Source organism: Balaenoptera musculus, chromosome 5 (assembly GCF_009873245.2).
Source record: "Balaenoptera musculus isolate JJ_BM4_2016_0621 chromosome 5, mBalMus1.pri.v3, whole genome shotgun sequence".
Classification (NCBI taxonomy): domain Eukaryota; kingdom Metazoa; phylum Chordata; class Mammalia; order Artiodactyla; family Balaenopteridae; genus Balaenoptera; species Balaenoptera musculus.
In genome coordinates this window covers 53,866,745-53,883,145 of record NC_045789.1, presented here as the reverse complement: position 1 = coordinate 53,883,145, position 16,401 = coordinate 53,866,745, and the positions used below count along the sequence as shown (strand labels likewise).

Here is a 16,401-nt window from a genome sequence, read left to right as displayed (position 1 = left end):
GCAAGATATGGCAACAACCTAAGTGTCTGTCAAAAAATAAATGGATAAAGAAGATGTATATACATATATATACAGTTGACCCTTGAACAATGTCGTGGTTAGGGGTACTGACCCCTGTGCTGTTGAAAATCCCCATATAGCATAACATCCCTCTGTATCCACAGTTCCCATATGGTTCTCTGTATTCATGGTTCTGCATCTGTGGATTCAACCAACCATGGGTCAAATCATATAATCCTACAGTATTTATTAATGAAAAAAAATCTGCATATAAGTGGACACTTGCAATTCAAGCCCATAGTGTTCAAAGGTCAGCTGTATATTCCTCAGCCAGGAGAAAGAATGAAATTCTGCCAACATGGATGGATTTTGAGGGCATTACGCTAAGTGAAATAAGTCAGACAAAGACAAATACTTTATTCCAGTTTTATGTGGAATCTAAAAAGTGGAATTCATAGAAACAGATAGTAGAATGGTACTTACTAAGGCTAGGGGATGGGAAAAATGGAGAAATCTTGATCAAAGAGTACAAACTTCTGGTTACAAATTAATAAGTTCTGGTATCCCATGTACATTGTAATGCTTATACTTAATGACACTGTGTTATATACTTGAAAGTTGCTAAGAGAGTAGATCTTGTGTTCTCACCACACAAAAAAAATGGTAATTATGTGACATGATGGAGGTGTTATAGTGGTAATCATTTTGCAACATAAGTGTATCATATCATCACATTTTACACCTTAAAGTTACACAATGTTATATGTCAATTATATCTTAATAAAGCTGAAAAAATTGATACAAGGAAATGAAGAAACTAAGGATGAAGACATCTTTATATAATTAGTAATGTAATCCCAATGTGTTGGCTAAGTAAAAGTGGTCTGACAGAACATATAGATTTATAATCTTTATGGATTTAAAAATTAAATGGGAGAAGAATTGATGTAGAACTGAACTTTCTATTATAGCTTAGTCCCTTCCTGACAAAAAGAACAATTTAGTGGAGATAGCACCTGTTGGAGTTAACCTATATGGCTTCAAATCTCTCCTCCTTGATTTACCAACTGTGGACCTTAACTTCAGAGGCTTAGTTCTCTTATCTGTCTATAAAGTGTGAATAACAATGCCTCCTTTGCAGTGTTATATTGAAGATTAGACATGAAATATACAACAGTTAGCTTTTTCTTTCAGTATTCAAATTTAGCACATTGAAGGCAGAGATTGTGATACACATTTTCCTCTTTTAGTCATACCTAATCTTCAGTTATGAAATGAACGTGAGTTTGAGCTCTCAAGTAAGAACTCAGTCACATTCTACACCCAATTTTTCTAATCTCTGAACACAAAGGTTTTTTTTTTGCTTTTTAAAGTAATTGCTGCTTATTTTCTCTCTAAGCTCTCAAATTCATCTCTTCTCTAGGCATAGGACCATAGGCCTACACCAGGCATTGGGCCTCTTACTTCTCTTACATTATGCAACTCCAAACTTTAGGTAGTCTAATACCTTTGCTAAGTTGTTCACCTTGACCCAGTTGCCTTTTCTCAAGAGAAGAGCTTCCTGCTTCAGAGAGCCAAGTCTCTCACTGGTGTCTTCAAGTTCCTTTAGAGAGTGTTCCTAAACTACATTTTCTCCTTACATCACTTCTGTTTCCAAGTTCTTTGTCTCCACAACTCTAGACACATAATCTAAAGGATAGTTTGAGGGTCATTTCAGGAGCTGTTTCTGGTGTTCTTGGGCACAAAGAAGACAAAATTTAGGACTGCTTTGGGCACAGGAGAAGTGGGTTTTTTTGGAGACAACACTAAGAAAATTCCTAACTGGTGCCATTGTTAATTCAGGTGGTGGTCACTGGCACATGCTAATACTATACAGTATTCAATGACCATTGAACTATGTGGGGGGTTGTGTCAAAAATCTTCATATAACTTCATAGTTGGCCCTCTGTATCCCTGGTTCTGCATCTGTAAATTCAACCAACCACCAATCATGTAGTACTGTAGCACATATTTATTTATTTATTTATAGCACGTATTTATTGAAAAGATTGCATGTAAGTGAACCTGCGCAGTTCAAACCCATGTTGTTCAAGGGTCAGCTGTAACTGAAAGAGAGTAATGTACCAGGGATAATTATTTGATTTCTGGTGTTTTGTGGGATGGTAGATGGGAAGTAAAATCACACAGATGACAAAAATGTATTAAGAAAATGTAATCTAAAACCCTAACTATATCGTTTACTAGCTGAATGACCTTGGGTAAATTAACTTCTCTGTACCTTGATTTTTCAATTTGTAAAACTGTGATAATAATTATACTTACCTCATAAGTTTGTTTTTGAGGATTAACTAAAATAATACAGATACAGTGCTTAATGTGCTAAGCTAATTGAGTGCTTGGCATTCAATATGTGTTAACTAGTGTCATTGCTATAGTGTTACAAGTTTTTAACTTTCACATTTGTAATGATCCTATACTTTAAAAATATTTCTGAAATATATTTCTTCAAATGAAGTGCTCGTTCAGTCAGTGATCCTACTCAAACTTATAATAATAATAAAATTGACCTACCTATTTAGGAATATCATGGTGTCTGGTTACTGGAGTATTCTCTGAAGAATGGTATGAAAGATGAGATATGTCTGTGCTACTATCTCAAGGAACTGGAATGGGTTTTAGCAGTATCTGAGCATGAACTCATTTTATTTTTGCATCTCCATTTCCATTCAAATCAGTAAATCCCCAATTATGAGGAAGAACAGGACCTACAACCTGTATTTCTTGGCTGTCTAATTAGCACCCACATAGGTCAGAGAGAAGAATCTGGTTTCACTCATTGGGATTTAGCAACAATAAAAAGGAGTGGCTCAGGATGAGGCATGAGCACTTCCTGTAATTCTCCTGAAGGTAAATTGGTGGGGATGGGAGGGAAAGGGACATTGTCTCACTTAAACAGGGCTAAAATAATACACAGCCTTTCCTGACCATGTGAACCCTAGTTGATCTTCCTTTTCTTTGAAGTTCTTCTGCACTTATAGTCCTCAACATACAATTTAGTCCTTAACTATATCACGTCATGCTGTTCAGTTTCATGTGTGTTACTATCATCTCTCCAAGGAGATGGGAAGCAGTTTGAAGAGGTGGATCATGGTGTTTTTTTTTTCTGTAAGACTCAGAGGCTAAGAAGTGTCATAAGCTGAATAATCATACCATATATTGGTGAGACAGATTGTTTAGTTAATTACATTGGGAAAACTGGATCACTACCTGGGTTCCTACTTAATATCACATTCAAAGGTGGACTTCAGATGCATTAAAAACCTTCTGTAGAAGGTAGAAGTATAGTTTAATGGAAGAAAATACAGTAAAATAATTTTATAACTTAAAAGAGGAAATAACTTTAAAAAAAACTTTAAAAACACAACCATAAGGCTGAGAAAACTGATAAATATGATTACTTTAAAATTATGGATTTTTGTTTTATGAAGGGCAATATGGTCCAAGTTAATAAAAGATGGAATGGATAAGTGCAATGTCTACTACCAACAAACTGTTCCTATCTAGAAATCATAAAAGTCAGGGCAGAAATAAATGAAATAGAGATGAAGAAAACAGAAAAGATCAATGAAACTAAAAACTGGTTCTTTGAAAAGATAAAGAAAATTGATAAACCTTCAGCTAGACTCATCAAGAAAAAGAGTGAGAGGGCTCAGATGAATAAAATTAGAAATGGAAAAGGAGAAAGTTATTATACAATGGACACCACAGAAATACAAAAGATCTTAAGAGACTACTACAAGCAACTATATACCGATAAAGTAAACACCTAGAAGAAATGGACAAATTCTTAGAAAGGTACAATCTCCCAAGACTGAACCAGGAAGAAATAGAACATATGAACAGACCAATCACCAGTACTGAAATTGAAACTGATTAAAAAACTCCCAACAAACAAAGTCCAGGACTAGATGGCTTCACAGGCGAGTTCTATCAAACATTTATAGAAGAGTTAACACCTATCCTTCTGAAACTCTTCCAAAAAAATTGCAGAGGAAGGAACACTCCCAAAGTCATTCTATGAGGCCAGCATCACCCTGATACCAAAACCAGGCAAAGATACCACAAAAAAAGAAAATTACAGGTCAATATCACTGATGAATATAGATGCAAAGATCCTCAAGAAAATACTAGCAAACCGAATCCAACAATACATTGAAGGGGTCATACCCCAAGATCAAGTGGGATTTTTCCCAGGGATGCAAGAATTTTTCAGTATCTGCAAATCAGTCAGTGTGATACACCACATTTACAAACTGAAGAATAAAAACCATATGACCATCTCAATAGATGCAGAAAAAGCTTTTGACAAAATCCAACACTGATTTATGTTACAAATCCTCCAGAAAGTGGGCATTGAGGGAACCTGCTTTAACATAATGAAGGCCATATATGAAGAGGTGCGGCCTTTGGGAGGTGATTAGGTCATGAATGGGATTAGCACCTTATAAAAGAGACCCCGGAGAGCTCTTTAGCTCCCTGCTCTCCACCATGTAAGGATACACCAAGAAGTCTGCAGTCTGCAACATGAAAGAGGGTTCTTGCCAGAACCTGACCATGTTAGTGTCATGATTTCAGACTTCCAGCCTCCATTACTATGAGAAGTAAATTTCTGTTGTTTATAAGCCACTCAAACTATGGTACATTTTTAAACAAGGGATTTATAACACAAAGAATAAATTAAAAGCATGTGCTCTGCACAAAACAAGAAAATGCATTTTTGCAAGAATGAATACTAATAAAAGAATACATGTGAAATACAGTATGGTTGTCTGCAGGGGGAGGAGAATGAGAGTGTGGTATGAAAATAAAAGAGAAGAAATAAATAATGACAACTAGAGAAAGGCCTTGTAGGTCCTTATGATGATAATGTTTCATCACATAACTCAGCCTTTGTACCTGAGGTTCTTTCACACCTAAAAACGTGTGCTTTAGTGAAGCTTCAAAGTCCACCTTCAAACACATAATGTTATAGACGTACCTCTATAAGTGAATTTCTTTCACTTTTTTTTAAAAGACCTGCTTCATTCCTGTCCATTTATTTCAGTAGAAACAATGTGTTAGTTAGCCTAAAACAATGCCAACAATGTTGGCTGTAAAACATAAAGAAAACAAATTTTAAACTTTCCTGTTAAATTATAAATATTTTTTCAATGTTCAAAGAAATTGTATATCTTTTTAACTAAGATTAATTAATTTATTATTCATATTTTTAGATTGAGGAGGCTATGTGGAGTCAGGGTCAGAGGAATAAAAGAGATACTAAGGTATGTATCCAAGTTTTTTCTGCCATTCCTCAAGAAATGATCACAAACGCTATTTTCTAAGGTGCTCTGAATATAAAAGAATGGAGGATATATATCAATCTATAAGTGTAATTATTGATTTGGGGGGATGAGACTGCAAAATAAAAAAAATGTGCATAATTTAATGAGAATTGGAAATACAGATTAAAAACTCCATCTGTGATGTGGCTGTGAATATGCTGCAACTGGGTATGCATGTGGACAGATCAAATAGCGGCATGAAAAAAGGAAAATGGTTTGAGAAAGAAAGGAAATGTTTTGAGTAAAAAAAAGATTCTTTGACTAAAACAAACCAACACCTGACATTTCCACCCTTTTAAAATAACTTTATGCTCTGTACTTCTTTGTCAAGGAAGTTAACTTGACCTTAGTTTTTGAGTGAGGGTTCGCACGCATCGTGAGCAGAGCTGTTATGCAACTGAGTTTACTTTTTTTGGGGGGTGGTGGGGGCAGTCTTGTATTTCAGTTTTAACAAAATCGTTAGCAGGTCATTTGAATATTGCGCAATAGGTCTGGGTATTTTATCTTAATTAGTGTGTTTTTGAGATAAAATGAACATTTATAATCCTCTTTCCTTTCTTCATGTATTTAACAAATATTTTAAGTCTTAAAATGTGGTCTAACAAAAAAAAAGCATGTGGTTTTACAAATAACCACTTCTGGTATGTTTAAGCTTTTCAGTTGGGTAGTATTGTGGTGGAATGGGGGAGCGATGGGCTGGGATACCTTGGCTTCCGTTCTCTCACTTTTAAATGAGGTGGTTTAAAAAGTGGTTTATCAGAATCACCAATTTGCTAGAATGCAGATTCCCTTACTCCCCTCTCCCTACCCACCCACCCCATCATACACTGATTCAGAAGATCTGGAGTGGGACCTGGGAATCTGCAAGATGATTCTGATGCAAATTGTCTGAAAATCATGTTTTAAGAAATAGTGGGGAAAATGATTTACAAAATCCCTTCCTCCTGCAATATTTTATGATAGAAACAATTTTATCTGACTTACCAAGTTTTCACTCATCTCCTGTAAGTCCTTAAGCTGGTGTGGGCTGCTTTGTCCAGAATTACTTTTGACTTGTAGATCTGAAATTTTAAAGGTGCCATGATAATACTCCATTTTCTGGTCTGTGATGAAAAAAAAAGTAGGAAATTAAGTGGTTTGAGAGTAGATTTTGGGATCTAAGGCCCAACTATAATGGGACTAATATGAAGTCTTGAATATATCTCTGAGACTTTAATTTAGTTTAATAATAAATATAATAAAAATAATGATTAATGTTGTATGTTAATAATAGTAGCTGGTATTTATTCAGTGCCTACTATGTGCCAAGCTCTGTTCTGGGCACTTTATATGTATTAATTCATTTGACTCTCACTAAGCTCTCTAAGACTGGCATCACCTTCATTTTACAGATGAAGAAAGTGAGGCAGGAGGCATTAAGTAACTTGCTCTGTGCTATACAACTAGTTAGTGGCCTCTCCAAGTTTAAACCCAGACAAGTGTGGCTCTAGAGCTGGAATATTTAATTACTGTATTGCTTCTTGCTGTGGTGAAATGTATACCACCTTGTACTCTACTGGAAGTAGAGGTAAATAAGTGTTCTTGTAAATTTTGGTTTTTAATGGAAGAGCCAGGCACACTAAGAAAGGTGTGAAAAGAAAGGCAGGGAAAAAACTGCCTGAGGTTGGAGGTGAGAACAGTGTGTAAAAGGGATGAATCAATCAGATTTCTGCTCGTCTCTCAGGAAAGTTTATAAAAAACAGAGCAGTGGAGGAATGTGGTAATCTTAGGAGTATGGCCCTGGTGGGGCAAGAAATCTACAAAGAGTTAAAGATAGAAAATGGAGCAACCACAGAAGCACATCTCTCCTTGGGAAGCTGTGGATCTAGGAAAGAAAGAGGACCTCAGGATAGTCTATCTCCTAGGGACATCTCTGGACTCTGTAGTGCTTTTTTGGTCCCCCCGATTACTAATCTATATAGTCCATTTGTAATTGAACCCTCTACTCATAGTAAAGGGGCTTCTATACATTAAATTAGCTGACCTGAGAATCTTTTGCCATTGGTGTAAACTACAGATGGGGTCGTTATATGGGCCCCAGAACTATGTTCTTAAGCCCTTTAAAGCTCCTGAAAGAATCTTCACTCCCCCATCAAGTCTGAGGAAAGAGACAACAGATAAGTCCATTCAAGTAAGTCCCCTGAACTAGTTGTCTTATCACATACATCTGTGTGAGATTGACATTGTGGACGTTTGTCAAAAATGTAAATGGTTTGCACTCTGCAGAGTGATGCAATATAAAAAGAGAATTCTGCAATGAATTTTTGTGGGAGTATAAATATATCCGGCAATAGAAAAATAATCTCTCGATATTGTTTTGGAAAGAGTAAAATTTTTTCTCTAAAAATAAGTAATAATATTGTATCATATTTATACTTTACCAATAATTTCAAAATTCATTATTTCATTGGACATGTGCTTTTCTTTTTTCCCTAGAAATGTTAGTGGGCAGAAAATGCTGAGTAAAAGAGCCAATTTTAATAACTAATTCATCATAATTTTTCACTTGCATATACATGAATGATTAGAGTTTATTGTGATTACTAGTAAATTTTAGACAATTACTATTTTGGTCTTTTGTATAGATTCTGAAAAGAATACTAGATTGTGAGCTCCAAGGAGGTGGGAAATTTATCTGCTTTGCTTAATGCTGTTTCTTGAGTGCCCTGAAACGTACTTGGACATACTAAACATTCAGTAGTTATTTGTTGATGAAATGACTGAATAAATTAAAAAATTCAAAATGTGGACATTTACTGGTGAAAGTACATTATTTTTGGATGGAAATAAATTTACATTTATTCAAATGAAGCTTTACAGAAAACTGAAATCAAACTGAGCAAAATCCACAATTTTACCTACCAGAGACTAAGAAGTGAGCCAGAAGACCAGTGGCCACAGTTACCACTGTCAGTAATAACGCAATAAGGGCAATCATCCATGGTTTCAAACCTCTGCTTTGGGTGCCAAATCCTACCGATCTGCAAAAAGGAAAACTCACCAGTTACTCTCATGTTGTAATGGTTACAGGCTTTCTGCTTCTTCTTGGATAAGTGCACGTTGCTTTAGCCCACCTTTCCCAGCAAGAAGACATTTGTCTTCAATTTTGGTCAAGGTCATCTCGGCATGAAGGGAGGTATTAAAAAGATCAGTATCTGGGAATCCATGCTATTGCTCCTGGTTTCTATTTCTAGAGGCATTGGGTGGATCTCTGTGGTGGCCAGTCCTGACTTCTCTTAGCAGTGTGGTCCGAAGTAGCACATATGCTTGAAAAAGAACCATTCCTTCTTTCTCCAACAATTTCTTTAAAAAAAAAAAATCTCTTTTATCTATCCTTTTAAAGTTTACAAAGTGATTTCAAATATATTGTCTCATTTATTCTTTATCTTTCATTTTTAACTATTATGAAATTTTTCAGACACAGAAATTTAGAAAGAATGGTATAGAACACCCCTATATTCATCACATCATTTTGTCAGTTGTTAACATTTTTGCTATAATGGCTTTATTCATTATTTTCTGCTGTATTTTAATGTAAAATAGGACTTCATGAGTTTTTACCAAATCATTATTATAAGCAATTAGGATATTTACAATATAACCACAATACCATAACAATCCTAAAAAATTAACAGTATTTTTCTAATCTTTTTATCTTCTAATACAAAATCCATCTTCAGATTTCCTTTATTGTCCCTATTTACAGATGGACTGTACAAATCAAGGACCTCATAGTACCTTGGTTGTTATGTCTTTTAAGTCTTTTTTAATATAAAAGAGTCCAGCTTGCTTTTTAACTTTTAATGGCATTGACTTGTTGAAGAGATCAAGCCAGTTTTTCTTGAGAATGTCCACCTTCTGGACTTGTCTGAATGCTTTCTTGTGATCTCATTTAACTTGTTCTATCCCCCTCATTTCTTATAAGCTTAAATTTAGATCTAAAGATTTGATTAGATTTAAATTCATTTGGCAAAAATACTTCAAAAGTGATGCTATATACTTTATATTGCATCACCTCTGGATTAGAGGACATTTCCACAGTTTAGGAGAAAAAAAGTAACTCTTTGCTCTTCCTCTAGTTATGCTCAACAATAGTGATAATCACATTGTAGTAACTTTATTTTCAAGTATATTAACCTATACTTAACAGTGAACTCAATGGGTTAAACTAGTCATGTTCATCTTTTTATCATTAAGACCTAATAAGGTACCTGGTACAGAGTAGGAATTTTATAAATCCATGAGAATCAGGCAGGTATTATACCAACCTTACATATGAAACAACAGAGGCTGAGAGAGAAGATGCCTTCTTTGTTAGAGCCAGGAGACTTAAAAGGACCCAGGTCTTCTAACTCATTTTCTAGTGCTCCGTCTCTGCAACTTGCCATTGTAGTCAACTTAATTTATCCCTTTCATTGGAATTTATCTTTGTGTGTGTGTATTGAAAAGCTAAATTCTTTGGGGGCAGAGGTATTTTTCATGTTTCACAAGATTTAGTGCATTGATTTACTCTAAGTAGACTTTTAATATATATTGATTGATTTACAGGAATTTTTTTTTAATATAAAATACTTTTATACATAAATGCCAGCATGAAAGATATAAACTATTTGGACCTAAATAGTTAAGAAGGTAATAGTTTTGGCATCAGTAATACATTTAGCCAATAAACTACTTAATCCTATATGAATAAACTTTCAACTTAATATCAACTTTTATGAATGTGAACAAGCAATGCATGAAAGCAAATATGCATCATCAACCTCCCATTCTGGAGAGGTCCTAGTAGTGATTTGCATAATATCACTTCAGATTTGAAAGGAAATATACTTAGTAAAGCCTTTGGAATCTAGCCTGTTTATAGGTAGAGATGCTCAAGCATTCTTTTCCTGCTTTACCTGCACCCATAAAACAAACAATGGTATATTAATCTTCTGTTGCTTGCTGTGTAACAAATTACCACTAGTGAAACTTGAGAGACCTGAATTCTATTGTGTATGGAAAATACTGACAATGCACATTGACTGATTTAAAAGAATCTAGACAACTGGCTGTTGAAAGGCAGTTTTTGATGGAAAAGACCTAAGGTTCCAGAACATAAAAACAACAAACAGGAGGAGCTTCAAGATGGCATAAGAGTAAGATGCGGAGATCACATTACTCCCCACAAATATATCAGAAATACATCTACATGTGGAACAGCTCCTACAGAACACCTACTGAACGCTGGCAGAAGACCTCAGACCTCCCAAAAGGCAAGAAACCCCATGTACCTGGGTAGGGTAAAAGAAAAAAAAAAAAAAAGACAAAGAATAGGGACGGGACCTGCACCAGTGGGAGGGAGCTGTGAAGGAGGAAAGGTTTCCACACACTAGGAAGCCCCTTCGCGGGCGGAGACTGGGGGTGGCGGAGGGGGGAGCTTCAGAGCCGCGGAGGAAAGCGCAGCAACAGGGGTGTGGAGGGCAAAGCAGAGAGATTCCCGCACAGAGGATCAGTGCCGACCAACACTCACCAGCCCGAGAGGCTTGTCTGCCCACCCGCCGGGGCGGGCGGGGGCTGGGAGCTGAGGCTCAGGCTTCGGTCGGATCGCAGGGAGAGGACTGGGGTTGGCTGCGTGAACACAGCCTGAAGGGGGCTAGTGCGCCACAGCTAGCCGGGAGGGAGTCCGGGAAAAAGTCTGGACCTGCCTAAGAGACAAGAGACTTTTTCTTACCTCTTTGATTCCTGGTGCGCGAGGAGGGGGGATTAAGAGCGCAGCTTAAAGGAGCTCCAGAGACGGGCGCGAGCCGCGGCGATCAGCGCGGACCCCAGAGACGGGCATGAGACGCTAAGGATGCTGCTGCCGCCACCAAGAAGCCTGTGTGAGAGCACAGGTCACTCTCCACACCGCCCCTCCCGGGAGCCGGTGCAGCCCGCCACTGCCAGGGTCCTGTGATCCAGGGACAACTTCCCCGGGAGAACGCACGGCACGCCTCAGGCTGGTGCAACGTCACGCAGGCCTCTGCCGCCGCAGGCTCGCCCCGCATCTGTGCCCCTCCCTCCCCCCGGCCTGAGTGAGCCACAGCCCCCGAATCAGCTGCTCCTTTAACCCTGTCCTGTCTGAGTGAAGAACAGATGCCTTCAGGCGACCTACACACAGAGGCGGGTCCAAATCCAAAGCTGAACCCCGGGAGCTGTGCGAACAAAGAAGAGAAAGGGAAATCTCTCCCAGCAGCCCCAGGAGCAACGGATTAAATCTCCACAATCAACTTGATGCACCCTGCATCTGTGGAATACCTGAATAGACAATGAATCATCCCAAACTGAGCAGGTGGACGTTGGGAGCAACGATATATATATTTTTTCCCCCTTTTCTCTTTTTGTGAGTGTGTATGTGTATGCTTCTGTGTGTGATTTTGTCTGTATAGCTTTGCTTTTACCATTTCTCCTAGGGTTCTGTCTGTCTGTTTTTGTTTCTTTGTTTTTTGGGTTTTTTTAATTACTTAAAATTTTTTTTTCTTAATAATTATTTTTTATTTTAATAACTTTATTTTATTTTACTTTATTTTATTTTATCTTCTTCTTTCTGTCCTTCTTGTTTTTCCTCCCCTTTTATTCTGAGCTGTGTGGAGGACAGGCTCTTGGTGCTCCAGCCAGGCATCAGGGCTGTGCCACTGAGGTGGGAGAGCCAAGTTCAGGACACTGGTCCACAAGAGACCTCCCAGCTCCATGTAATATCAAACGGCGAAAATCTCCCAGAGATCTCCATCTCAACGCCAACACCCAGCTCCACTCAACAACCAGCAAGCTACAGTGCTGGACACCCTATGCCAAACAACTAGCAAGACAGGAACAAAAACCCACCCATTAGCAGAGAGGCTGCCTAAAATCATAATAAGTCAACAGACACCCCAAAACACACCACCAGACGTGGACCTGCCCACCAGAAAGATAAGATCCAGCCTCATCCACCAGAACACAGGCACCAGTCCCCTCCACCAAGAAGCCTACACAACCCACTGAACCAACCTTAGCCACTGAGGACAGACGCCAAAAACAACGGGAACTACGAACCTGCAGCCTGTGACAAGGAGACCACAAACACAGTAAGTTAAGCAAAATGAGAAGACAGAGAAACACACGGCAGATGAAGGAGCAAGGCAAAAACCCACCAGACCTAACAAACGAAGAGGAAATAGGCAGTCTACCTGAAAAAGAGTTCAGAGTAATGATAGTAAAGATGATCCAAAATCTTGGAAATAGAATGGAGGAAATACAAGAAACGTTTAACAAGGACCTGGAAGAACTAAAGAGCAAACAAACAGTGATGAACAACACAATAAATGATATTAAAAATTCTCTAGAAGTGATCAGTAGCAGAATAACGGAAGCAGAAGAACAGATAAATGACCTGGAAGATAAAATAGTGGAAATAACTACTGCAGAGCAGAATAAAGAAAAAAGAATGAAAAGAATTGAGGACAGTCTCAGAGACTTCTAGGACAACATTAAATGCACGAACATTCGAATTATAGGGGTCCCAGAAGAAGAAGAGAAAAAGAAAGGGACTGAGAAAATATTTGAAGAGATTATAGTTGAAAACTTCCCTAATATGGGAAAGGAAATACTTAAGTCCAGGAAGCACAGAGAGTCCCATACAGGATAAATCCAAGGAAAAACACGCCAAGACACATATTAATCAAACTATCAAAAATTAAATACAACAAATATTAAAAGCAGCAAGGGAAAAACAACAACACACAAGGGGATCCCCATAAGGTTAACAGCTGATCTTTCAGCAGAAATTCTGCAAGCCAGAAGTGGGTGGCAGGACATATTTAAAGTGATGAAGGAGAAAAACCTACAACCAAGATTACTCTACACAGCAAGGATCTCATTCAGATTTGGTGGAGAAATTAAAAGCTTTACAGACAAGCAAAAAGCTAAGAGAATTCACCACCAAACTAGCCTTACAACAAATGCTGCAGGAACTTCTCTAGGCAGGAAACACAAGAGAAGGAAAAGACCTACAATAATAAACCCAAAACAATTAAGAAAATGGTAATAGGAACATACATATCGATAATTACCTTAAATGTAAATGGATTAATTGCTCCAACCAAAAGACGTAGACTGGCTAAATGGATACAAAAATGCCACCCATATATATGCTGTCTACAAGAGACCCACTTCAGACCTAGGGACACATACAGACTGAAAGTGAGGGGATGGAAAAAGATATTCCATGCAAATGGAAATCAAAAGAAAGCTGGAGTAGCAATTCTCATATCAGACAAAATAGACTTTAAAACAAAAACTATTACAAGAGACAAAGAAGGACACTACATAATGATCAAGGAATCAATCCAAGAAGAAGATATAACAATTGTAAATATTTATGCACCCAACATAGGAGCATCTCAATACATAAGGCAAATATTAACAGACATGAAAGGGGAAATAGACAGTAACACAATCATAGCAGGGGACTTTAACACCACATTTTCCCCAATGGACAGATCATCCAAAATGAAAATAAATAAGGAAACACAAGCTTTAAAAGATACATTAAACCAAATGGACTTAATTGAAATTTATAGGACATTCCATCCAAAAACAACAGAATACACATTCTTCTCAAGTGTTCATGGAACATTCTCCAGGATAGATCATATCATGGGTCACAAATCAAGCCTTGGTAAATTTAAGAAAACTGAAATCGTATCAAGTATCTTTTCTGACCACAATGCTATGAGACTAGAGATTAATTACAGGAAAAAATCTGTAAGAAATACAAACACATGGAGGCTAAACAACACACTACCTAATAACCAAGAGATCACTGAAGAAATCAAAGAGGAAACCAAAAAGTACCTAGAAACAGATGACAATGAAAACACGATGACCCAAAACCTTTGGGATGTAGCAAAAACAGTTCTAAGAGGGAAGTTTATAGCTATACAAGCCTACCTTAAGAAACAAGAAACATCTCAAGTAAACAACCTAATGTTACACCTAAAGCAATTTGAGAGAGAAGAGCAAAAAATCCCCAAAGTTAGCAGAAGGAAGAAATCATAAAGATCAGATCAGAAATAAATGAAAAAGAAATGAAGGAAACGATAGCAATGATCAATAAAACTAAAACCTGGTTCTTTGAGAAGATAAACAAAATTGATAAACCATTAGCCAGACTTATCAAGAAAAAAAGGGAGAAGACTCAAATCATTAGACTTAGAAATGAAAAAGGAGAAGTAACAACTGACACTGAAGAAATACAAAGGATCATGAGAGATTACTACAAGCAACTCTACGCCACTAAAATGGACAACCTGGAAGAAATGGACAAATTCTTAGAAATGCACAACCTGCCTAGACTGAACCAGGAAGAAATAGAAAATATGAACAGATCAGTCACAAGCTCTGAAATTGAGATTGTGATTAAAAATCTTCCAACAAACAAAAGCCCAGGACCAGATGGCTTCACAGGCGAATTCTATCAAACATTTAGAGAAGAGCTAACACCTATCCTCCTCAAACTCTTCCAAAATATAACAGAGGGAGGAACACTCCCAAACTCATTCCACGAGGCCACCATCACCATGATACCAAAACCAGACAAAGATGTCACAAAGAAAGAAAACTGCAGGCCAATATCACTGATGAACATAGATGCAAAAATCCTCAACAAAATACTAGCAAACAGAATCCAACGGCACAGTAAAAGGATCATACACCATGATCAGGTTGGGTTTATACCAGGAATGCAAGGATTCTTCAATATATGCAAATCAATCAACGTGATACACCGTATTAACAAATTGAAGGAGAAAAACCATATGATCATCTCAACAGATGCAGAGAAATCTTTTGACAAAATTCAACACCCATTTATGTTAAAAACACTCCAGAAAGTAGGCATAGAGGGAACTTTCCTCAACATCATAAAGGCCATATATGAAAACCCACAGCCAACATCATCCTCAATGGTGAAAAACTGAAACCATTTCCACTAAGATCAGGAACAAGACAAGGTTGCCTACTCTCACCACTATTATTCAACATAATTTTGGAAGTTTTAGCCACAGCAATCAGAGAAGAAAAAGAAATAAAAGGAATCCAAATAGGAAAGGAAGATGTAAAGCTGTCACTGTTTGCAGATGACATGATACTATACATAGAGAATCCGAAAGATGCTACCAGAAAACTCCTAGAGCTAATCAATGAATTTGGTAAAGTAGCAGGATACAAAATTAATGCACAGAAATCTCTGGCATTCCTATACACTAATGATGAAAAATCTGAAAGTGAAATTAAGAAAACACTCCCATTTACCATTGCAACAAAAAGAATAAAATATCTAGGAATAAACCTACCTAAGGAGACAAAAGACCTGTATGCAGAAAATTATAAGACACTGATGAAAGAACTTAAAGATGATACAAATAGATGGAGAGATATACCATGTTCTTGGATTGGAAGAATCAACATTGTGAAAATGACTTTACTACCCAAAGCAATCTACAGATTCAATGCAATCCCTATCAAAGTACCACTGGCATTTTTCACAGAACTAGAACAAAAAATTTCACAATTTGTATGGTAACACAAAAGATCCTGAATAGCCAAGGCAATCTTGAGAAAGAAAAACGGAGCTGGAGGAATCAGGCTCCCTGACTTCAGACTATACTACAAAGCTACAGTAATCAAGACAGTATGGTACTGGCACATAAACAGAAATATAGATCAGTGGAACAGGATAGAAAACCCAGAGATAAACCCACGCACATAGCATCACCTTATCTTTGGTAAAGGAGGCAAGAATACACAGTGGAGTAAAGACAGCCTGTTCAATAAGTGGTGCTGGGAATACTGGACAGCTACATGTAAAAGAATGAAATTAGAACACTCCCTAACACCATACACAAAAATAAACTCAAAATGGATTAAAGACCTAAATGTAAGGGCAGACACCATCAAGTCTTAGAGTAAAACATAGGTA

The 16,401-nt window shown here is 37.3% G+C and overlaps 1 protein-coding gene across 6 annotated transcripts in view; it reads right to left on the bottom strand.

Annotated features, from left to right (window-relative positions):
• Window positions 1-16,401, bottom strand: part of TMPRSS11A (transmembrane serine protease 11A) — a 55,014-nt gene that overhangs the window by 26,043 nt on the left and 12,570 nt on the right. For 4 of the 6 annotated variants that reach the window (XM_036852093.1, XM_036852095.1, XM_036852097.1 and 1 more), the window contains exons 1-3: window positions 8,498-8,637; window positions 8,286-8,404; window positions 6,369-6,487 (exon numbers count right to left, since the gene is read on the bottom strand). In XM_036852093.1, the coding sequence (XP_036707988.1) occupies window positions 6,369-6,487; window positions 8,286-8,404; window positions 8,498-8,517 (258 nt within the window). In that variant the 5' untranslated portion in view covers window positions 8,518-8,637. Of the gene's footprint in view, window positions 1-6,368; window positions 6,488-8,285; window positions 8,405-8,497; window positions 8,638-16,401 lie in introns of those variants that run through there. The other 2 variants (XM_036852096.1, XM_036852094.1) reach the window with 1 other exon arrangement.